Source organism: Lynx canadensis, chromosome A1, assembly GCF_007474595.2.
Source record: "Lynx canadensis isolate LIC74 chromosome A1, mLynCan4.pri.v2, whole genome shotgun sequence".
Lineage (NCBI taxonomy): Eukaryota > Metazoa > Chordata > Mammalia > Carnivora > Felidae > Lynx > Lynx canadensis.
Genome location: NC_044303.2, coordinates 169,363,457 through 169,388,659, shown reverse-complemented (window position 1 = coordinate 169,388,659; position 25,203 = coordinate 169,363,457). Strand labels below are relative to the sequence as shown.

The window sequence follows — 25,203 nt, the reverse complement described above, 5'->3', positions numbered from 1 at the left end:
CAGCAGAGGAAATACAGTCAATAGTATTGTAATAACTTTATATGGTGATAGTAACTAGATTTATCATAGTGACCATTTTGTAATATAAACAAATGTCGAATCACAATGTTGTACACATGAAACCAACAATGTTGTATGTGAACTATACTTCAATAAAAATAATAAATTAATGAATTAAAAAATTTTAAACCACATGTAAAGTTTAGAGAAAAGGCTCTTTTTAAACATGACTTCTCATGGCATTTATAATCTCTATACTAAACTATTTCACCTTTACTTTACCCTGAATAATAAATAGGGTCTTCCAAAATGATAAACATAAAGGAGAAAAGTTAGTATTTTCAACAAATGGTGCTGCACAAGTGGTCATCCATATGCAAAAAATGAATCAAAAACAGACCTTATATCATTCATAAAAATTAACTCAAAATGGATCAGACATAAAAGTAAAACATAAACTACAAAACTCCTAGAGGATACATAGGAGAAAACATACATGACATTGGTCTGGTGAGAGCTTTTTTGAGATAAAACATCAAAGGCACAACCTGTGAAAGAAATAATTGATAAACTGCAGTTTATGAAAATTAAAAACTTTTGCTCTGTGAAAGACAGTGTCAGGAGAACAGTAAGATAAGCCATAGACAGGGAGAGAACATAGGAAACACATACGTCTGATAAAAGACTATTATTCAAAATACACAAAGATCTCTTCAATGTCAACAATAAGAAAACAAACAACCTGATTTAAAAAACAGGTCAAAGACTTAACAGACACCTCACCAAAGAAGATATGCTCATGGAAAATAAGTATATGAAAAGATGCCGCACACCATGTGTCCTCAGTGACATGAAAATTAAAACAACAATGAGATACCTCTATCCAGTGATGAGATGACCAAACTCTAAAACACAGACAACATCAAATGCTGACAAGGATGTGGAACAATAGAAGCTCTCATTCATTACTGGTGGGAATACAAAATGGTGCAGCTACTCGAAAAGATGGTTTGGCAGTTACTTACAAAAGTAAAAATACTCTTACCATATGATCAAGTGTCACACTCCTTTATTTACTCAAAGGAATTAAAATTTTGCATCCACACAAAAGCCTGCACACAGATGTACATAGAGCAGCTTTATTCATAATTGCCTAAACTTGGAAGCAACCAAGATGTCTTTAGTAGGTGAATGGATAAATAAACTGTGATTCATCCAGACAATGGGATATTATTCAGCACTCAAATGAGCTACCAAGCTACAAAAAGACATGGAGGAAACTTAACTGCATATTACTAAGTGAAAGAAGCCAATCTGAAAAGGCTACATAATGTCTGATTCTAAATATATGACATTCTGGAAAAGGCAAAACTATGGGGAAAATAAAAAGATCAGCAGTTGACAACAGTTGAGAATTGGGGCAGGGGGATAAATAACTGGAGCACAGAGGCTTTCTGGCAAAAATTATGCTGTATGATACCATAATGATAGATACATGTCATTACACATTGTTCAAACTGACAGGAGTGAAATGTAATTTAAATTAAGGACTTTGGGTGATAATGATGTGTCACTGTAGGTTCATCAATTGTAACAAATAAAACACTCTGGAGAGATATTGAAAACGGGGGAGGATATACATGTGTAGGGTCAAGGATATATGGAAAATCTCTGAACCTTCCCCTCAATTTTGCTATGAAAGTTAAACTACTCTAAAAAATAAAGTCTCAATATAAAAAAAATGAGGTATCAGTACACATCTATTAGAATGGCTCAAATACAATAAGATGACCACACCAAATGCTGCCAAGGATGAGGAGAAAAAGATCACGCATACACTGCTAGTAGGAAACCAGCAATTGCACTCATGGGTATCCCAGAAAAATTAAAACTTACATTCACAAAAAAAGCTGTACATGAATGCCTGAAGCATCTTTATTTGTAATAGTCAAAACCTGGAAACAAATCAGATGTTCTTCAAAGGGTGAATGATTAGACAAATGAGTTGAATTGTGTCCTCTAAGAAGAGATGTTCAAATCCTAACCCTAAGAACCTCAAAATGTGATCTTATTTGGAAATAGGGTTCTTGCAGATGTAATTAATTAAGATGAGGTGATACTGGAGTGGATTTGGGCCTTTAATTCTCATGACTGGTGTCCTTGTAAGAAGAAGAAAATCTGATACTGAGAAGAGTACCCAGAATACCACCAGGAGATGGAGGCAGATTGAAGTGATGCTTCTATAAACCAAGGAATGCCTAGGTTTGCCAGCTATTAGGGAAGCTAGGAGGGAGGCAAAGAACAGATTCTCCCTCAGAGCCATCAGAAGAAACCAGCCTGCCAACACTTCATTTAAGAATATGAAAGAATAAATTTGTTTAAGCCACCAAGTATGCGGTACTTTGTAATGGGAGCCCTAGAAAACTAACATACACACCATGGAATACTACTTAATAATGAAAAGGGATGAAAGTGCCTGGATGAATTATGATGAATATAAAAAGGCAATCTCAAAAGGTTATATACAATGTGATTCCATTTATATAACATTCTTGAAAAGACAAAATTGCAGAAATGGAAGACAGTTGCCAGGAGTTAAAAAAAAGGGTGTGAGATGGAAGGCAGTGTAGCTATAAAAATGCAATACGAACGATCCTTGCAATGATGAAAATGTTCTGTTCCATTACTGTATCAATGTCAATATTTGGATTATAATATTATATTATAGTTTTGCAAGATGGGGAGATGTAAGCATAGGGGAGATGTGAGCATAGGGTACATGGGATCTCTCTGTATTGATTCTTACAACTATAGGTCAATCTGTAATTACATGAAAATAAAAACTTTAATTAAAATGTATATCAGTGTTGCTGCATCATGCTTCCTCTGGTTAGGTGAGGTTTTATCATCTCATATGCCTTGGGTTCTTAAATAATCTGTTTTAGAGATAGGCCTTTTTTATTCTCCTCTCAGGAGTTCCAAATAATTATACTGCATCATATTGGCAATCACTTAGTCATTCTGAGACACTATCCTAATACCAAAAATTAGGGTTAAAATATAAATTTATGGGTTTTAGTTTAGTGGTTTGGAAAAACAATGAGATTTGGTGGGGAGGTAGATGCTGTATAGTATGGCTGTAGTCCTAACTTTTTTTTTAATTTTTTTAAAACATTTATTCATTTTTTGAGAGACAGAGAGAGAGCACAGCAGGGGAGGGGCAGAGAGAGGGGGAGACACAGAATCCGAAGCAGGCTCCAGGCTATGAGCTGTCAGCACAGAGCCCAACGCGGGGCTTGAACTCATGAAATGCCAGATCATGACCTGAACCAAAGTCGGATGCTTAACCGACTGAGCCACCCAGGCATCCCTAGTCCTAACTGTCTTTAATCAACATGTCTGGTCATGAAATTAATAAGCAACATTAGCTACTTCCAATTAATCTCATTGAGCTTTATGTATAATGATATAGTTTCACATAAACATCTTGCTTTTGTTCAATAGTTACTTTTTTAAAAGTATTACTGTAATCACTCTACCAGACAATATTAATGATTTTTTATCCTTATAATACCATTGAGCAAACAAGTTATACATATTATAAGAAAAAATTATAGAAAATAAATGATTGTATAACACAATAGGAAGCCCTAAATAAATTTAAAACCTAGATGAGATCAGAACCTTTACATATGCAACTTACTCCCTATCTCTGACTACTCTTTCCATGCATTTGTCACACGCAGTGGGGGGGCAACTTCTGTCCTTCAAAGCTAGTAAAAATGCCAATTTCTGGGAGACCCCAGAGTACCTATCTTAAGTAGGTGTTCCTCTATTATTCTTTTATCTGAACTCCTTATTTTATAGCAATTATCATAATGTTAATTTCTTGTTCATATTAGTCTACTCCACAAAAGTGTAAGCTTCATAAGACATGGGACAATAAATATCTTACCCTTCATTGTATTCATAACACCTAGCAGACATGCAATAAATGTTATTGAATGTATTGTCTATTTAGGTAGGACAACTTTGTTTGTAATATACATAATTTTTAAATCTGGAGACAAAAATAAAAGGTCCCTGAATTTGCACACTATACAATACTCTAGATAACTTAAGTCTTACCTGAACTGTAAGGTAGATGTGACATTTTGCAAGTCTCTTAAAATTTCTGGGCCTCAGATGTTACATAATTTAAAAGACAAGGAGGTTGAAACAAATAATCTCTTAAGATTCTGCATGGCTTTGGGGCACCTAGGTGTCTCAGTCAGTTAAGTGTCTGACTTTGGCTCAGATCACGATCTCATGGTTCATGGATTCAAGCCCCACATTGGGCTCTGTGCTGACAACTCAGAGCCTGGAGCCTGCTTCAGAGTCTGTCTCTCTCTTGCACATGCACTCTCAAAAGTAAATAAGAAACATTTTTAAAAATAAAAAAAAAAAGATTCTGCAAAGCTGTAAGAGTTATGACTTTATAACATATAAAGTATTTTTAAGTATTAAGTGATAATAGTACAAAACAACACAAAATCAAATAATCATTCACTTTTTGGAAGTTAAGCCAAGCATTAAAACCAGTAGTAATATTACTTGCTCTTTATGCCCCTGAGTCATAAATGACATATGCATGATGTATTTTCCCATAAACTATTTTCTAATACAGTAGTCAAGGGTCATAAATCAGGAGAAGATTGATATTACTTCCATTTGAATAAATATGCTTTAGAAGTAATGAGTAAAGTTATGTATACTACAGTGACACTTTGTGTTGTATTAAAATTATACCATTTCAAGTGGTTGGTTTTATTCCTTTTACTCTATTTTTTAAAATATAATTCTACAATAGCTACATTTCAGTTGAGACCTGCATTATTTATATAAGCTAAAACTCTACTCTTGTTAGTGTGAATTTAATGTCACATAATAAGTTTATTTTTCACTATATATTATTCAATTATAGGAATGAAAGCTATCAAATGATTTCTCATATAATTTATTTTTTCCACTGTTACTATAAAATGTTTTAGAGACATTTATGTTAAACTCAAATTTAAAGGTTTTAACTTTAGTTCCTTATTATTTCAATAGAACGAACAATGCTTTCTGTTAGGTAAAATTTCAGTATAACTGCAATAATTTAAAAGTGTAAATATCGGGGCGCCTGGGTGGCTCAGTCGGTTGAGCGTCCGACTTCGGCTCAGGTCATGATCTTGCGGTTCGTGAGTTCAAGCCCCGCATCAGGCTCTGTGCTGATGGCTCAGAGCCTGGAGCCTGTTTCAGATTCTGTGTCTCCCTCTCTCTGACCCTCCCCCATTCATGCTCTGTCTCTCTCTGTCTCAAAAATAAACGTTTAAAAAAATAAATAAATAAATAAAAATGTCTAACTTATAGGATATTTTTAGTATTTGTGAAGAACTGTGGTTCTGTCTTATTGTTTTTAATACTTCCAATTAACAGCATAAGAAGCTGAAAAAGTATTGCAGAGTAAAAATTATTGTAAATCTATTTCTAAAACTAGATTGAAATTGCTTTTAATTATGTAAGTGTATTTAAATATATATGTAGATTTACACACATATATGAAGGAAATGTTTATGAATTATTAAGAAACTGAAATGTAAATATTTCCACTAGAACCCCTTCCAGGTTATTTGCTAAGCAAAAAAAAAAAAATTTAAGTTTATTTATTTATATTTTTGAGACAGAGCACAGGGAAGGGGCAGAAAGAAAGGGAGACAGAGAATCTCAAACTCATGAATAGTGAGATCATGACCTGAGCCAAAATCAAAGAGTCAAATGCTTAACCGACTGAGCCACCCAGGCACCCCATTCAGCAAAATATTTTAACATATAAATCAAAGACAAACTTCAACCCTACTAATATCTAAATTAATGAAATTTCATAATGACTGCTTAGTTATATAAATGTGCTTAACATTTTCAAGATTATGCTATGAAGCTGATAATAACAACTCCATAACAAAGAGCTAAACAGAACTCATCCCCTGAATTGTTTGACATACTTGTCTCTTCTAACTTATCCTCATAAGAACACTATTAAAAGAATAAGATCAAGCAGATGCTGTAATCAAAAAGACAGATGCTGTAGAGTCAAGAACTCATGTGTTTTCTACCACTGACTAGATATGTAATTATAATATTTTTTAATTCTCTAAGTCTTAAAGGGAAAATACAGGCAAATACACAAAAGGAGTAGTGAAGCTAACATTCAGTGTGGTAATATATATAAAACATCTGGCATAACATGTGGAACTGAGTAAGAACTCAGGAAATGCTATTTCCCAGATATCCACCACTCTTTAAGCCTCCTTTCTTTATACTCCCATTATCATCTCCTGATAAATATAAATAGGTGTAAGAGAGTGGATCACATTCATTATGTAGATGAAAAGAGAGTCAAAGATTTGAGTCACGAAAACAACAAAAATCAAAGAATCTCACAATTTCTAGATTAAGACAACCCCTTAAAGATTGTCTCTTTCAACAACGTAGACATGCTAATGAGAGGGTCAGCCATCTTATGGTCTTTCTCTATACCTACTAAATTTTAAAACAGGAGTCATTTACAATGTGTGTATTTACAAAACCATAAAAAAATAGAACCACTTGGTTATCTGTAAACAAATGAAGAGATTATTCCCAAAGACAGAAAAGCAAAATATAATTCTTTTTTGAATTTTATATGGGTAATGTTTGATACATTTTGTTTTTACAACCCAAATAGAATCTTCTATTAACACAATACTAAAATTTTTCAGACATATTAAAGGAATGCCCAGAATAACTCAAATTTTCCTGTTCTCATCTTTAAAAAGCTCATTGATTCTAATATAATATTTAATACCAAGTTGTAATAAGAGCTATAGTATAAGTGGGAGAGGTAGGCCCCTAATATTCTAAGGTGTATAATAAAATAGATTATGTTGCCATTCACTGAAATAAGGAATATAAGAGTGAACTAGGTTGAATTGGGTTGGGCTGTATTGAAATTTTTTTTATATATGAATTTTTGTTTTGTTTTGTCTTGTTTTAGAGAGAGAGAAACAGCACAAGTGGTTGGGGGCAGAAGGAGAAAGACATAGAGATAGAGAGAGAGAGAGAGAGAGAGAGAGAGAGAGAGAGAGAGAGGATCTCAAGCAGGCTCCACGCTCAACACGGAGCCAGACATGGGGCTCAATCCCACCACCCTAGGATCATGACCTGAGCCGAAATCAAGAATCAGACACTCAACTGACTGAGCCCCCCAGGCATCTCTGTGTTGAGACTGTTAATTCAACCTTAGACATGGGAAATTTACTTCTAAGACATCCAAGGAGTTATGTCAAGTAGGCAATTGACTACATGGACATTGAGTTCAGAGGAAAAATCTGAGCAAGAGTAATAAATGTGGGTCATCATCAGGAAACCATATAGGGAGTGAATGTAGCCTAAGGCCATTCCTTGAGTAACTCCAAAATAGACTGGCTTAGTGAAGGAGAATGAGTTTATAAAGGAGTAGCCACAAAGAGAAGCAAAAGATCTGGTCCAAAACACCAACAGAAAAAAAAACAAAAAAAAACATGTAGTCAACAAAGTCAGACACTGAGAGAATGTCAAGTAAGATACTTGTTAAATTTAGCAATGTAGAAGTCATTGGAGATCTTACAGATACCTATTTCAGTGGTGACGAGGAATAAGCTAGATATATATGGGTTGAGAACTAAGTAGGAATTAAAGAAATGAGTGAATATAATCACTCTGAGAACAAGTATGATTAAGAAAACAATAGGCAAAGGCAGTTGGGGGAAATATAGAAGGGTTATCTGGGGTGGGCAGAGATGTAGAAATTGTTTTAAGAATCAACACTTAAGAATATTTAACAAATGAGCACTGGGGCACCTGGGTGGCTCAGTCAGTTAAGTGTCCAACTCTTGGTTTCGGCTCAGGTCATGGTTTGTGGGGTTCAAGTGCTAACAGCACAGAGCCTGCCTGGGATTCTTTCTTTCCCTCTCTCTCTGCCCCTCCCCATACATGCACACACATGCACTCTCTCTCTAAATAAATAAACAAAAATTAAAAAAAATAAAAAAAATTGGATCCAATTGAGAAGAAAAGGTAAATCTAATATAAAAAATGATGTAAAATTTCTGAGAAAGTATGAGAGGACATGATACAAAAAGAGGCACAAGAAATAGACTTGAGAAAAGGAACAGTTCCTCTATGGAAGTAAGCACAGAGAATGGGTACAAATGCAGCAGATGTGGATATCTAGTCACAGAAAATAAGAGAGTTGCCACCTGATGATTCTAATTTTTTTCTGTAATGTAGAAGATATCCAACTGCTGACAATGATGGGTGGAGATAAGAGGATCAGAGACTTGAAAGAAGTGGAGAAGATTTTAGAAGTTATGTAGAAAGTGCAACTATAGACCAGAGAAATTCGACACATCATAATTTCCTTGAGAATCTTGATAAACCAACCCAGTTATGAGAGTATGATAGCAAGAAATGTATATACTCTAGTCAGGAGTAGAGAGTAGAGACACCATACCAGTAACACCTGTTGGAGATGCAAGCAATAACCAAAGCCAGATTATAAATTTTAAGTTATAGATCAAAATTTAAACTTTAAAATGGTAGAAAACATAATTATTGAAATCACTGAAAACAACAGTATCCACAGACAAGTAAAGTAAGAGGATCCAGGAGGATATTTACAGATCCAGAAATCAGCAAGAAACAACAACAGTAAGACAAAACAGCATAGCAAGTCTCAGAAGGATTTTTATAAGTGAAGCAGACTGCTATTTTCTAATAAGTTTGTTTCCTTCTAACACAGGGGAAGCCAATTTCTAGAGAACATTGACCTGCCTCTTTCTGAACAAGGAATTCACAGTGAATCTGGTGGACACTGATGAGATGAATAAAGACAACTTTTAACAGGATTTTTCAGAAAATAGTTCAAATTGGTAAAATATTGAGATATTTGATCAGGACACTACATTGACAAAACCCAGAATCATTTTTCCAGAGTCCTATAAAGTAACTCAGTTATACAAAGTTTTGTACTTAAAATGAAATGTCAGCTTCTAGAAATTTTATGTTCATAATACCATGTAACTGAAGCGTTCTGTAAAATTACATCAGTTAAGTTTTTTTTCCTTCAAATTATTTTTGTTTTACGTACTCAGACTTCTTTTCGTAGGTCTTAGAAGATTCTTCAATTCTCTTCTCTAGCTCCAGGACAGCCTCTTCCTTGTTTAAAAGCATCTGCTGTGTCTGCATAAGTTCTTCTGCTAAGGTTTTCAACCTAGAATGATCAGTTTCCTCATTATTAGTCAATACATTATACTCACTTTATACAAACACACTAAACATTCATACATCTAAGGTGGCGATGTCCAAAGCAGTAGCCACATGTAATTTAATGTAAAGTAAATTAAAGTAAAATTTCAGTTTCTTGGTTACATTAATCATATTTCAAGTGCTAAACAGACACATGTGGCTAGTGGCAGGCAACCTTACTGGACAGTGAAGAAAAGACTATTTCAGTAATCACAAGTAGTACTCTTGGACAGTCTGAGAGTCTTAGTCATTAATAAAAAAGGGAAACAGAAACAGAAAATTTAAAAAGAAGAAAGGATTGGGGCACCTGGTGACTCAGTCGGTTAAGCGTCCGACTTCAGCTCAGGTCATGATCTCACAGTTTGGGAGTTTGAGCCCTGCATTGGGCTCCCTGCTGTCAGAGCAGAGCCCGCTTTGGATCCTCTGTCCCCCCCTCTCTGTACCCCTCCCTAGCTCATGCTCTCTCAAAAATGAATAAACATTAAAAATAATAATAAATAATAAAAAGAAAAAAAGGATTTAAGTAAATAAATACCGATAATGTTTCAGGAAGAGTGTAGTGAAAAGACCATGGTTTTTATTTTCAGACAAACATTTATTTACATTCTGGATGTGCCACTTTTTAGAGATGCTGAGCAAGTTGCATAAGCTCATTAAATCTATTTTCTCACTTGTAATCTGAGGGCAGGAATACCTGCTTCAAAGCATTGTTTTGAGGATCAAATACAGTAATATATATGTAATGACTGGTACTTAGTAGGCACTGAGTATACGGTATCCAGGATTTCTTGCATGTATTCTCTCATTTACTTCTCACAACAACCAATCAGATAGTATTATCCTTATTTTAAAGAAGAGACAGTGAGGTTTAGCTGAATGGCAATTTAAGTGGATAGTAAGCGATTTCTCTTTTCATACACTATATTAATGCTTTAGGGATACTTTCCATATAGATATTAACACAACTAAATAAACAAAATTAATATGAACTTTAGCCCAGATCATTTTTGGTTGCATAAAATGCATTTGGTCCTGAATAGAAATATTTCTACCAAAAAAAAACACAGAAAGCTATTGTATCACATTAAAATCTTTATCTTCAGCCTTTTATAGCAAAACATGAAATCCAAAATATACAAAAGAAAATATTAAATAATCCAACTCCACGAAAATGTAAATATGTTGGAAGTTAAAGAGATGATGCAAAAGTCAAACTGGGAAGAAATAATTTGCAGTGCAAATTACAAGCAAAAGCCCTCTTAGAAAAAAGGACAACCTAATATGAAAATGGACAAAGAACGTAACTGGAAATACAGGGCTGACTCCTTTCCTTGTAACAGCTGTATCATCAAGTTAATCACTTCACCTTCCCACCTCAGAATAAGAGAAGTATTTGTGTTGACCACTTTATGTCTCTACTGCAGTTTGTAAAGCACCTTATTCTTGTGTGACAAACAACAGCTCTATAACCAGACACCCTCACTTTCAATATTCACTCAGCTTTTCTAAACTTCCATTTCCTCCGTTAATAAGATAGGAATCAATTTAACACCTAACTTAAAGAGTTCTTGTGATTCTGTGCATATTTTTAAGTTATTATTACAGAGTTTGAAGCATAACATGTTCTCTATACGTGTAACCTTACATTATTAACCAATTTTATTAGTTTCATTAAAAAAAAAATTTTTTCTCAGAAGTAACTTTAAGTTTTGCCTTCCACCTTTAAGAATATTTTGTTAACAGTGGGTGCAAAACAATAATGTTGCTCCCAAGGCAGAGGTAGAATTGAATATATTATAAATAAAACTCAAGAACAGGTTACATTTTTTATTATTTATGCATTATTCCCAATTAAGGGCAAGTAAAATAATGGAATACTGCAAGCACACTACATAAAAAATAGAGAAGCCACGCATAATTAAAAGTTTTTCCCTTCAAAACAATGTTATTTCCAACAATGTTAATTTTTCAGAAATGTGAAAATTTTCAGTTCCATAAGAAATTAATATAAGCTTGTATTTTTTTATCATCCTTGGTACAAGAGTAAGTATGTCCATAGGCATACACATAAATATGTACATACATGTTGATTTGATGTGACTTAACAGTAGTAATATCACTACATATCAAAAAGGAAGCAAAAAATGAGAAATTCTATTATTGATTCCTTCATATTTTATCATTTGGACAAGGGAAGACATTTGATTGTGGTGAATATCAGTTTCCCTAGCACTGCCCTCTTTTTACTTTCTATTTTTACTCTGAAACAGGCTAGGTAAGGAGGAAAGAGGTGAAAGCCAGAGTCAATCAGCAAGTTTAAACTACCTTAGACCCCATTCATCATTGGTACCTCTAGCAAGGTACATATATTAAAATCCAAATCTGCTAAGATTTTCTACTTCCTTTAGTAATCACTTTAGCCTCCTGAAAAACATCACCTAAGGTTTCAAAGAGAAATTAAATTTGAGGTTTTATATAGGCTAAATTTTTTTAGTACATGTGAGCTCATTTGTGAGAAGAATGGGTTGGTACTTTTGATTTCCCTTCTCCTCAAATTCCTGGTCTGTGCTATAACAATTTTAAACCAGAAAGAAAGAAACCTACCACAGCTTACTAGATTCCCTAAAGAGCTGGAAAGGCACTAGAAACTCAAAGGCCTAGAAGAACTAACAACACTTCTGATCCCTGGCAGGTCTGTTCTGTCAGCTAGAATTCACCACCTACTACATTTAGCAATGAAGGCCAGAAGGCCCAAGGAAGAAAGAAAGGAGATAAGAGTAAGGAAATGAGGAGAGCAGAGGGAAGAGAATAATAATATTAGCTGGTTCTACCTTTTCTAGCTCCTGATCATGTCAAGAAATTGGTACCTCTTCTCGAGGCTTTTATTTTTTGACTGCCTTAGCATAACTGACCTTTATGAAAAGTCTTTCTAAATTAAAAACAAAACAAAACAAAACTGAGTAAGGTAAGTCTTTGAAGTCAAAACTTCTTAATATTTCTACATCTCTAAAGATTCATAGTTGTAAATTCAAAGTGGAAAAGAAAAATGATCTTAGAAGAATGGAATTATATGGGGAAACCATTTTCCCTTCTTTACAACCATCCTCCTAAAAAAAACATGGAGTGAAAATCCAGTGAAGAGGAAAACACTCTAGTAATTATACTTTATGAACCGATATCATAATACCTGTTAGGATAGTTTGCAAAGCACTCTTTACCATGATGTCATTGTTATATATGTTTGTATACAAGTGCACTAGTAACAGTCCAAATGGCTTATTCTTTACATCTTTAGAGTAAATGTGTTATACTTAAACAACATGACTCAAAACATTTAAATGTCATGACACTGCCTTAAAAAAAAATTGACAAAACTGACATAATACTTAACATTTACTAAATGCCTAATAGTTTCAAGCACTTTATAAGTACTTAAATCCATAACATTCTTATAACATCATTATTATCTCCATTTACATATAAGAGTCTGAGCCATAGAGATTAAGGATCTTGTCCCAGGTGAAAGAGCTGGTAAGTGGAAAAACATGTCAGAGTCCAGGCAGCTTAGATCCTGAGTGTATGGACTTAACAACTAATATCCTCTGTATTAGTAATTTCACCTCATAAAATTTAGTTAATGTCTATAGTTCAACAAGTACACAAAGATATAAAAACAAAGATATTTGTTGAAGCACTGCTTATAATCACAATAACGAAAGGTGAACTCTCTGTGATGCTAATAACACTTAACCTACAGGCAGCACACTTGCAAGATCTCTTCCCAGAGTCTGCACTTGCTTTTACACTTGTAAGTCACTGGAGTTTTAAGATGTCACACACACATACACACCCACCCCAATTTTGTAAGTTTCAGCCTACCAAAATCTGTATCCACCCCTTAGCAAAAAGAAAAAATTAGAAATAAATACCCATCTATAAATAACTACATTAAATAAACCTTATTACATGTAAGCATTAAAACACTGTGCACTATTAATATTTCGTATATATTTTAAAAAGAGGGTAATGCAAAAAAGTATGCATAGAATGAGCCCACTTAAGTCAAGAAAATTTATATACATGTGTATGTCTGTCTCTACAGTCTGGAAAAATACATGACTTTTTTAACCAATTAACACCAGAAGGTAGAAATGTATCTTTAAAAAGAATTTTGGGGCACCTGGGTGGCTCAGTCAGTTAGACATCCGACTTCAGCTCAAGTCATGATCTCACGGTCCATGAGTTCGAGCCCCGCATGGGGTCTGGGCTGACAGCTCAGAACCTGGAGCCTGCTTCAGATTCTGTCTCCCTCTCTTTCTGCTCCTCCCCCACTCGTGCACTGGTGCGCACTCTCTCTCTCTCAAATAAATAAAATATCAAAAAAAAATGTTTTAAGGAGAGCTTCAATTTTCACTGTACATCCTTTTTGTAAGATTTTATGGATTTTATCATCTGCAAGCATTAGTTAGATAATTTTTAAAGATTTAATGTATTTAACAAAACAAAAGCCAAAAACACTGTAGACAATAACAAATTTTCGGTACTTCTACAATAACTTTTCTATCTTCAAACCATTGGCCATCATTGTCTAAATTTTATAGCACTCTTACAGAGACCTAACTTCCTAAAAAAGTATAAATTATAAATTTCCAACGCTGTCACATTCATTGTGACATTTGGGTTAATTAAAAAAAATAACTGGAAAAGGGGTACAGCTGCCTGAAGTAACTTTTCTGACATCTCTTTTTCCCTGTTACTGCAACATAAATTGAAGAAATAAAACATTTCTTGTGATTTCTTTCTTAAAATATAATTGCAGCAGCATAGAATTTATGAATGACCTTCTATACCATGACACAAAGCTTTATTAGTTTTTCTCAAGATTAAACAGAAGATAGCTCCTAATCAACCAAATGTTAGGAGTTTCTATTAAATATATTCATCTCTTAACCCACAACCTAATCTACCCCCAACCAACAAATCCACCTGCCTTCTTCTGTGTGGCATGTGTCCCTTAATCAAAATATCCTTTTAACATGTCACCAGCTTCCAATATTTTACATATTTCCAAATCTTTTTTTTTTTATTTTTTTTTAATGTTTATTTATTTTGAGACAGAGAGAGACAGAGCATGAATGGGGGAGGGGCAGAGAGAGAGGGAGACACAGAATCTGAAACAGGCTCCAGGCTCTGAGCCATCAGCCCAGAGCCTGATGCGGGGCTCGAACTCACGAACCGTGAGATCGTGACCTGAGCCGAAGTCGGACGCTCAACCGACTGAGCCACCCAGGCGCCCCCCATATTTCCAAATCTTTACCATTCACTCACACAAAAAGTATTCCCCTAACACAACCTAACATAATTGCAATATATGTTCAATCAAAGACCAAACTTGAGCTAAGACTATACATGAGAACAGCCAAAACCAAAATTGATAAAACCATAGTTCTGCTTGAAACATGGAAGTACTGCAGTATTTATCATTCCACTGATTGACAAGGTTGATTCAAACAGTCTAATGGGTTAAATTGGTGTAATTCCTTACAAGAGTCAGAAAACACTTTCTGTGAAGGTCGGAAAAATAAACATTTTAGGTTTTGCCACGAAGAGGCAAAATTATGGGTATAATGTAGGTATTAACATAACAAAAGAGAAAACAAATATTCACAAATATTTTATTGAAAAATTCAAATTGTAATAATAAATGGGTACAATTTATTGTAACACCAGTGTATTAATATTATTTTGAGGATATTTTGAGGGTAATAATATTTCCCTTCCTTGGGGTTCAAAGTTAGTGCTTATCATCAAACAACTATAAATGTACACTTGTTAAAGCAGATATATAATGAAATTTATTTCATCTTTGAAAGTGTCTTTTCACATTGATGGGTACTGCAAATATCAATATCAATCATAAGCACATGACTTTAATTGAGTACAGTTATTGCTTAGAAGGCATTTATAATATTATATTGCATGCCTTTTAGCATGTCATTACATTGCAGACACCTCACTCGTAACTGAAAGTTAGGTGGAAACTCCTCAATTGCATAGTTTTATGGATTTTTAAAATGCCAAAATACTTGCATAGAGGTCCAAAACTCACTGCTAGAAATGTAGTTTAAGCTTAGAAAATAAAATATACCAGTTTCAAATTTGGTGGGAATGGTAATGCTGCTTCATGTTTTAATGTTTGATGGCATAAAAAGTATATACATAGCCTGACATTACCTGTGATTCAAATAACATTAGTTGTCATCTAAATGACTTGTACTACAGTATAAATTCTGCATACAAGCACTGTGTTACCTTGTAATTTTAGGTTGGATTCATTAAGAAAATATTCAAATCTTTAGCACATGCTAATGTTTCCAAAGCTTTTGGAATTTAGTGCTCAATAACAGTGGTTGAGGGAAATACTAATTATTTAGAACAATTTCAGTCTTGGCTCTGACACAAGAAAACTTTACTACTTCTAAACCATCAAAATTCTCTGCACAGGGCAAGTGGAGATATTCAATTTCAGTTTTTGAAAAAAAAAATTCATGAAAGTGATGATGGTCAAGTCCATGAGAGCAAATGAAGGTCATTATTGACATTATTAGTTTAAGAACATATGATTAGAATCAAATATTTTCCGGGGCGCCTGGGTGGCGCAGTCGGTTAAGCGTCCGACTTCAGCCAGGTCACGATCTCGCGGTCTGTGAGTTCGAGCCCCGCGTCGGACTCTGGGCTGATGGCTCAGAGTCTGGAGCCTGCTTCCATTCTGTGTCTCCCTCTCTCTCTGCCCCTCTCCCGTTCATGCTCGGTCTCTCTCTGTCCCAAAAGTAAATAGACGTTGAAAAAAAAAAAAAAAAAAAAAGAATCAAATATTTTCCATGAAGTACCTGCTAATGAAAAATACAATGAATAACCCTATGATTTGAATACCTAAAATCTTCACAAGCTTTGTAAATTTGCTCAACTAAGCCTCTTCCTGATCCATACATTTTTAACACCACCAGTTGTAACATATCTTAAGACGGTCCACTTCACTTTGTAGTGATTTAGTTTTTTCTCCACTTCTTTGACTATATATATATATATATATATATATATATATTTTTTTTTTTTTTTTTTTTTTTTTTTTTTTTTTTTTTGCAGGGAGTTGGGAGTGGAGAAAAAGTCTCTGGAGTCTATTTACGCAGGGAGAGTGCTAGTTCATTCATGCAGTGTGGATGCTATCTGCTATGGTCAACAGGTTCCTGCTGCACAGAGTTGCCTGCTTTCTCTTCATGTCCTTGGCCTTGTTGTTTCTGGGAGACTTTTGATGGCCTTCTCATAATGGGCTTTTATTCCTTAAATTTTCCAGAATTGGTTACTTTTGCTTGCAACTAAAGAACCATAACTCATTCAGGTCCTATATGCTTATCTTCAGCCATGTTTTGTGGGGAGTGGACTCCTTCAACAAATATGTGGCAGCAGATAGTGAAAATAGAAGAAGCCAGTCCCTGGATCTTCAGTAAACAAGAGAAAGAAGGCACAGAAGGCTGATGTGAGCCAGGGATATGGTATATATCACTTTCAGAAGATCAGCTTTACCAGTCAGATCTCAGTTACTTGTGAAGTTAGAATTCCATCTCTAGCTTTTCCATTGTCCCACAGGTTGACTGGCTTATGAGTTAGGCATATCTCACAACCAAAGTCCTAGTGGCTAGGACAGATAATTGAAAAAAGACATATTCTTGTCTGTAGTTGATCCACATAGATTATTCATAGAGAGTAATTCTTCAGTAACTTCAAACTTGGCATTGACTCCTCAAGTAAACAAAAACTGAGCAGTTTTGATCACACCTGCTAACTTATCAAGAGACAGGGAAAACCACTTGAAATCATTTATCTTTTTAAATTAACTAATGATGTATCTCCCAATATTCTTAATTCTTCAAGCAAATGTTCTCACTGAAAGACTAACAAACATAAACAAGTTTATTTTTTCTAGACACATTTCCTATTTCCTTAGTTGCTACAGTGAGACACTATTTCACCACTCACTGGCAAATGACTTTCCTTGCTCTGTTAACAAATGAACCACCCAGAAACTTATTTTGGTTGCATCCTTATTTTCATATTTTTTGAAGAAAGTCTGCTGTAATGAGGTATTCCAATTTAAATTTTCTAATTTTTCTGACTAGTGCTCTCCTGTGAGTTGGGGATACTGAGATAAGTATTTAGACTGGTAATGTCAACATGTATTGTATCATTTTAGCACAGCCATACTGTCATTGCATAATAAACACAATATTTTCCCATCTAGTTCAATAACAAAATAATCCACACTCCAGTGTGGATTTTTATCATCTTATCATGATGACCATTGAGTAATATACAGAATTGTTGAATCACTATATTGCACACCAAAAATTAACATAACACTATATGTTAGCTACACTGGAATTAAAATTTTTTTAATTTTTTTAATTTTTTAAAAATATAACACTCAAAATCGGTTCTCCCATTTTTTGTTTTGACATGATAGGCACAAGCGGATAATAAAAAGCCATTAAAATGCAGTAGTACAGCAATATGTGAGGCATTCAAAATGCTATTCAGTTATAACTGTGTCACTGAGATCTGCAGTGCACCAAGGAGTAGTGTGAAGTGATGGGAATACCATATAATGGTCTCCGTCACAAATGCTCAACTCTGCCACTGTAATAACAAATCACCCATAGACAATAGGTAAATGAATGAGCATGGCTATGTTCCAATAAAACTTTATTTATGTAGTCTGATGTTTAAATTTCACATAATCATCATGTGTCACAAAATATAATACTTCTGTTGATTTTTTTAATCATTTAAAAATGTAAACAGTATTCTTAGCTCACAGACTACATAAAAGTAGCAAACAGGATTTGGCCCACAGACTGTAGTTTGCTAATTCATATCCCACAAAATCCAAGGGAATTACTTTTCTACATAGATAATTACCATTCTTCAATTAAGAGATCTTATCTATATCCCATTATAAAAGCTAAACACATTGACTTTAAATTTTGAAAAAATGTACCAGGAAACATGAGGCTTGAGGTTGGGCTTTAGTTCAGAATACAAGAGTATTTAACACAATCTTCTGGAATTCAAATATATTACCTACTGATAAGTAGTAACTCCATTTACCCTGCTTTAAGTTTGCCACAGATCATAAATGGATGCCTCATTTATCTCAAATGCTAAAACCAATGTAATAGACACTTACATAACTTCTTCTAATGTTCAAAATTTTATAGACCTGCCTTCTTCAAGTTATTCTGATGAACTAAAATTACTGAGTTCCAAATTATTCAATTAAATAGTGATTAGATGAGAGGAAATATTTGCATATATAATCTCAATAAATGGATGATTAAAATCAATAAAGTATATGTTCTTTTCTAGAATTTGGCAAAGAACAGTGATTCAAAACAGACACAGATGGGGGAAGTGTGATGAAGGGGAAGGAGAGAGGCTGTAAATCACAGAGACAAAGGAAACAACCTCAGTTTGAAGCCTGAAGGTAATACAACCTAAATGCATGTGTGATGGGAAGTGTACAATCTTGGGCATCCAGTGCTAGAAATAATTAGAGGCTGAGGAAGCAGCCCTCCACCATATCCTGATCTACCATGCAAAAAAATTTCCTATAAGGAAATAAACATATAAATAATTGCATTTAACTCTTCTATATATGCACACCTTTATAAATACAGTTGATACATATAATGAGAGTATGATAAAATGCTTCGTGGCACATATTTAGATGGGTAAATGCAGTAACTTAGTCATTTACTATTATTGCAACATTAGATTTCCATCAAGCCTGAAAAAGGAGCAGGCTGTGACAATGTATAATCTTTTTTGGATATAAATACTAGTTGTGTAATAATCTCAGAACCTCTTACATTTATTTGAGAAAAATCTACATGGTACCATAAATAGGAACCAAGAATATAAATTATTAAATTTATGAGTAAGTTTCTACTAATAAAACCAGCAATTTGTTTGTTACATTTAGGAATCTAAAACAAAAACAAGATACCCCCCCCCCAAATGAAAGGTATCTTTTTATGAATAGCAAAGTAAGAAATATTACCTTAGGGAAAGGGTATCTATTTGAGCTTCAAATACCTTACAATTCAACACTGATCCAGAAGTATGGCAGAGGAGAAGAAAAAACAGAGTCAAAAAGGAATTCCAGTAAGACTATTGTAAAAATGCTAATTTTTCTCCAGTAACACTATACAACTTGAGGAATATAAATTCATTAGAAAGGTTTAACAAAAAGACACTCTTTCTATATGAAAGGTACATATTCCAGTAGAGCAGCAGTCCTTAGCCATTTTGGGTCATGAAGCCCTCCGAAAATGTGCATGGACTCACCCCCAGAAAGTATCACACACATTTCTACACACAATTTTACCGGGTTTATGGCACTGATTTTCAATCCAGTCCACACATTAAAATCATCTGGAGAGTTCATAAAAAATCCCAGTGCACAGACCTTACTGATTTAATTGCTTTGAGTTAGGTCCCAGGCATCAGTATTTTTTAAAGCTCCTTAAGTGAACATGACATAAAGCCAGAGATGATGAGATCCACTATTCAAAAACTCCTTGAAATCTCCCCATAAAACCCTTTCATTCACTCATTCATTCAACAAAGATGTTAATTATTTGAAACATCTTACATCTAGCCAAAAATTTTGAAGAGTCCAATAGAAATGTAGTCCAGTTTTTCCTTTGTTTCATAGTCACTACTAGTCAGTAGTCTGGCAGATTGCCAGTATGACTTGCATTATTAGAAAAATTCTTCAGGAATCAAATACTAATGATTCTCACTTCCAAATTAATGGAAGCTTCACAAAGGACAGGGTCACCAGACCACTTAAACAAACATAAAGGAATGCAAAACAAAACAAAATGATTCTGAAGTTTTCCTATACTGTTTCTTATTACAGCTCTTGGATGGGCTCAGGAAAACCACAGAACCCAGGGAAGCACAGGCCATAAAATATTTTCATTTTCAAACAGAGCTTTTGAGAGCATTCTATTCTAAAACTATATAAAGCAACGTGATTCAATGACAAACGTTTAGTGAAAGGATAAGGAACTGACACAATGGGAGGAAAAACAAATAGCTAATATTCTGGAGAGAGTCAGGCTAACCAATAAAACTGCAAAGATTTGAGAAATAAAACCACATTTATTTAACATTACTATAAACATTGGCCTCAACAAGCTTCCCTACTCACCTCATCCATTTACCTCCATTCCAACATATGATCTACATATATACAAGCATATATATGTACTATTTTTTAAATTAATAGATTCATTCCATAAATATTACTCTGTAACTTGTTTTTGCTCTTTATCATATACTTTGAAGATCTTTCCATACAGGCTTATATATATATAAACCTATCCTACTCTATTTAAAACATGCATAATATAGAAAAATGGTGGCTATGGTATGGATATACCATAATTCAACTAATCCCTTATGAGTGAATATTTCAGATATTTCCAGTGTTTTTCCAGAGTCCTTGGTCTCTACCCAAATTAATATCATATATACTAAAATGTGATTTCTCAGAAATCTACATTCATATGCAGATATTAAAATCTAACTTTATTGTATGCCTAAAATTAATGTAACACTGTATGTTAACTAGAAGAAAAAATAAAATCTAACCTATGAATTTTGAAATATTTTTGTGTTACTGAATTTAATAATTAATGAAAGTGACATAGTATAACATGTAACATAGTATTCTTTTCATATTTAGGAATTAACAAATAGTTTTCAGATCTCAAGTATTCCATAAAGCCCCTGAAAAACTTAAGCATTGTGCTTGGAGTCCTCAATGTATAAAACCACCCAAGCAATAATTCAAAAACAATAAAAACCAATACAGAGAACTGGCTTTGTGCCAGGGACTAATCTAAGTATTCTACATTTATTCATGCACATGAGCTTTACAACAACACTTTGAGTTGGGTGCGATTATTACTACCATTTTATATCTGAGGAAAATGACACACAAAGGGACTAAGTAATCCGCCCAGTTTCACAGAAGTAATAACCCATTCTGTCAGGATTCAAAATAAGGCAACCCACCATGTTATGCTTATACATATATCTTTGCTTACTTAAAAGCTAAAGTTCTAGAAATACAATTTCTAACTCAAAGGATATGAGCAAGTTGAATTTTGATATATATTGCCAAATTATCCTCCAAAAAGCTTACACTAATTTACATTTCTGCCAAGACTTTGTAAGAGGGCTTATTTCTCCATACCCTACATAAGAGTGGGTATTATCAAATTATTTAATCTTTGCCAGTCTGGTAGGTGAAATACCTTCCTTTTTAAAAACTGATATTTTCGGGGCGCCTGGGTGGCGCAGTCGGTTAAGCGTCCGACTTCAGCCAGGTCACGATCTCGCGGTCCGTGAGTTCGAGCCCCGCGTCAGGCTCTGGGCTGATGGCTCAGAGCCTGGAGCCTGTTTCTGATTCTGTGTCTCCCTCTCTCTCTGCCCCTCCCCCGTTCATGCTCTGTCTCTCTCTGTCCCAAAAATAAATAAACGTTGAAAAAAAAAAATTAAAAAAAAAAAATTGATATTTCCTTGAGGCGCTTGGGTGGCTCAGTAGGTTAAGTGACCGACTTCAGCTCAGGTCATGATCTCACGATTCATGGGTTCCAGCCCCACGATGGGCTCTGCACTGCTACAGCTCAGAGCCCGGAGCCTGCTTTGGATTCTGTGCCTCTCTTTGTCCCTCCTCTGCTCAAGCTCTCTGTCTCTCTCTCAAAATAAATAAATAATCATTTTTATAAAAATAAAAATAAAAATTTATATTTCCTTAATTGTCAAAGGACTATTGGTCATTTGTACTTATTTTTCCAACGCTGTTCATTTGTTTCATTCATTTCTATTGGACATAATATTTCAACACAATCAACAACAAAATTAATAATGCCTCAAGAAAGAAATTAGTTTAACTTTAAAGCACTAATATTATGGTAAAAATAAAGTGAGACTTTGGATTATATTAAATATATATGTGTGTGTATGTGAGTATAATATATATATACACATATATATATAATATATATAATATATATATACACATACACATATACATATATTTAATGGAAATAAACTATTTTAACAGTGCCAATAGACACAATGAATAACTCATTCTTGGAATAAAATTCTTGAGAAAAGCTTACTCTTAAACCCCTATCCTGAATTTAAACACTGTTCAATGAAATATAGCTAAAGTTTTGCCTCAGTAAGATGTAAGCAATTAAGTCTACTACACAAAAAAAAATCTTCTACCACATTATCAAAGATTTATTATCCTTAATTTATTACATTTTTCTTCATTGCTTCATCACCATAATTAAGAAATAATGATTTATGTGTAGAACTAGTTTTGTTCTCATTATACCCTGAAAAGCAATAAAACAAATTATTATTTAGTCGCAAAATCTCTTATTTTACATAAGCTTATATCAGGTAACGATTTTTAATTTTACCCTATTATGCTCCAATATCTCTATGCTCATCCTTCTTGTTTATTAAAATAAGTTGATCAATTTTAGCATAAACACCTTGAAGGTATTAACCCTTGCAACCTGAAATATACAATAAATATATTTTGATGAATAAATGAATACATTTTGGGGGAGCAACAGAATGATTAAAAAAAACAGGAGTAATTTATGTCATATTCCATCACCAGCACAGAAATCAAAAAATGAAATTTGTCACTGCACAAGAATTGAAAAACTCTACTATCCATTTTGTGCCATGAACCCAACTCTATTGTTCACAGCAGAGTTTCTCAACCTTGGCACTATTAACATTTCACCCAATAATTCTTTGTTGCAGGAGGCTGTTCTATGCACTGCAGGACATTTAGCAGCATCCATGGCCTCTACCCACTAGCTTTCAGCAGTGCCTTCCCACCTGATAGAGAAAAATGTCTCCAGATATTGTCAAATGTCCCCCGGAGACAGTGAGGACCACTGGTTTAAAGAGAGCTAACATTATAAGAGAATATCTAAATCCAAAATGAGACTTCTGTGAACGACTTCAGAACCTGGGAACAGCTTCAAGAATCCCAATATGGCTGCTTGAAAAATCTCCCTAATGTACTCCCACACCTCCATTCCACTCATCAGCAGTCAATCCACCATAATTTTTAAGCCTTCAATTTGTATGGGTGATTCAACAAGAATTTGTTAGTTTCTTCAATCCCATCTGCCTAACTTTAAAATTATTAAACTCCTTTCCAAGACCTAGTTCCAGCGTCCCACACGCAGTTATCTATTACTATTACTGAACTATTACTGAACAATAGAAAGGAGAATGTTTAATTATATTAGATGGGGACTTTTGGCTGTCTTCTGAGGTAAAGTGCCAACAGGTCATATGATATAACTGTCCAATACTGAAGAGAAAATGAGTGCATAATCACTCCTAGCTGTGGTTCTGACTCAAAAGACAAATACATACAGTACTTATCATTAATACAAGTTTCTTTGTGTTGCTGCTAAAACAATCAAGGGATGAGTTAATTATTTAAAAGTAGAATGCCTTGTTTTCTAAATTTAAAAATATGCTATTAATAGCCTCTAATATTTGAAAAGGACTAAAAAACAAATTAAGATTTCTCAAAACTCCTTTAAAATATTAGGCAACAAAACAACAAAATGAAGAAAGAATTTATGTCTTTAAAGAAGACATCCCTAAGAGAAAATAACTCAATTAAAAGTCAATTTTTTGTACTAAACACTTCTGATATCTATGAGTCTCTTCTTTAACACTCAATATCCTCATTTCCAAAATAGTTCTGCTAAAAAGTTTTAAGCACTGAATGGGATAGATATAGGCAGATACAGATAGATATAGACACATATATAAATAAGTTTGAAAAGAATGAACCATTATTCCAATATAAGATATCAGCAATAACAGGGCAAATGAATATAACATCACACAGAATTCTGATTTTCAGAATTACCAAAATTAGTGATCAAAATGAATAAAGTTAACGTATTTCTCAAAACATTTTTTTCTGACCAAACAACAATCAGTTCTTTTTTTTTTTTTTTAATGTTTACTTATTTTTGACAGAGAGAGAGAGAGAGACAGAGCATGAGCAGGGAAGGGGCAGAGAGAGAGAGGGAGACACAGAATCCGAAGCAGGCTCCAGGCTCCAAGCTGTCAGCACAGAGCCCGATGCAGGGCTCAAACTCACAGACCACGAGATCATGACCTGAGCTGAAGTTGGACGCCCAACCGACTGAGCCACCCAGGCGCCCCAACAATCAGTTCATTTTTAATCTACTTTTCATTATTTGTAAAAAATAAACACTGGAATTTTAAATCTGATAAAGTAAATCTATAAATAATAACACTAATATTTAATCTGATCATCTTTTCTAAATACTTACATTACTTGCAAACTTTCTGCTGTTAAATTATTCCACATAATTTCATTTGCCTGAAGATTTTCATTTTCTTCTAGTAAGGAAATATCAAACTCAATTTCTTGCTCTTTAGCAGCTGTTGTTCTAATAAAACATACCAAATAATTTTGATCAATATGAATATACTACCATCTTAGTACACATCAAAGGCACAATATATATTATCCAAAATTATGTTTACAAAGTAGAGCAAATACAAATAGAATAAATCAAATTAAACCCAGGCACCAAGATCTAGTCATGTAATTTCAGCCTTAATTTCCTCATTTGTAGAATATGGCTATTAACCTCTTCATTCCTGTCACAATGGTAATAAGTATGCATGGATAAG

At 34.0% G+C, this 25,203-nt stretch overlaps 1 protein-coding gene across 3 annotated transcripts in view; it reads right to left on the bottom strand.

The window, feature by feature from the left end:
- Window positions 1–25,203, bottom strand: part of FER (FER tyrosine kinase) — a 432,909-nt gene that overhangs the window by 309,041 nt on the left and 98,665 nt on the right. For all 3 annotated transcript variants that reach the window (XM_030326125.1, XM_030326151.1, XM_032593989.1), the window contains 2 exons: window positions 24,837–24,956; window positions 9,191–9,313 (listed from right to left, as the gene is read on the bottom strand). In XM_030326125.1, coding sequence (XP_030181985.1) covers window positions 9,191–9,313; window positions 24,837–24,956 — 243 coding nt within the window. The remainder of the gene's footprint in view (window positions 1–9,190; window positions 9,314–24,836; window positions 24,957–25,203) is intronic.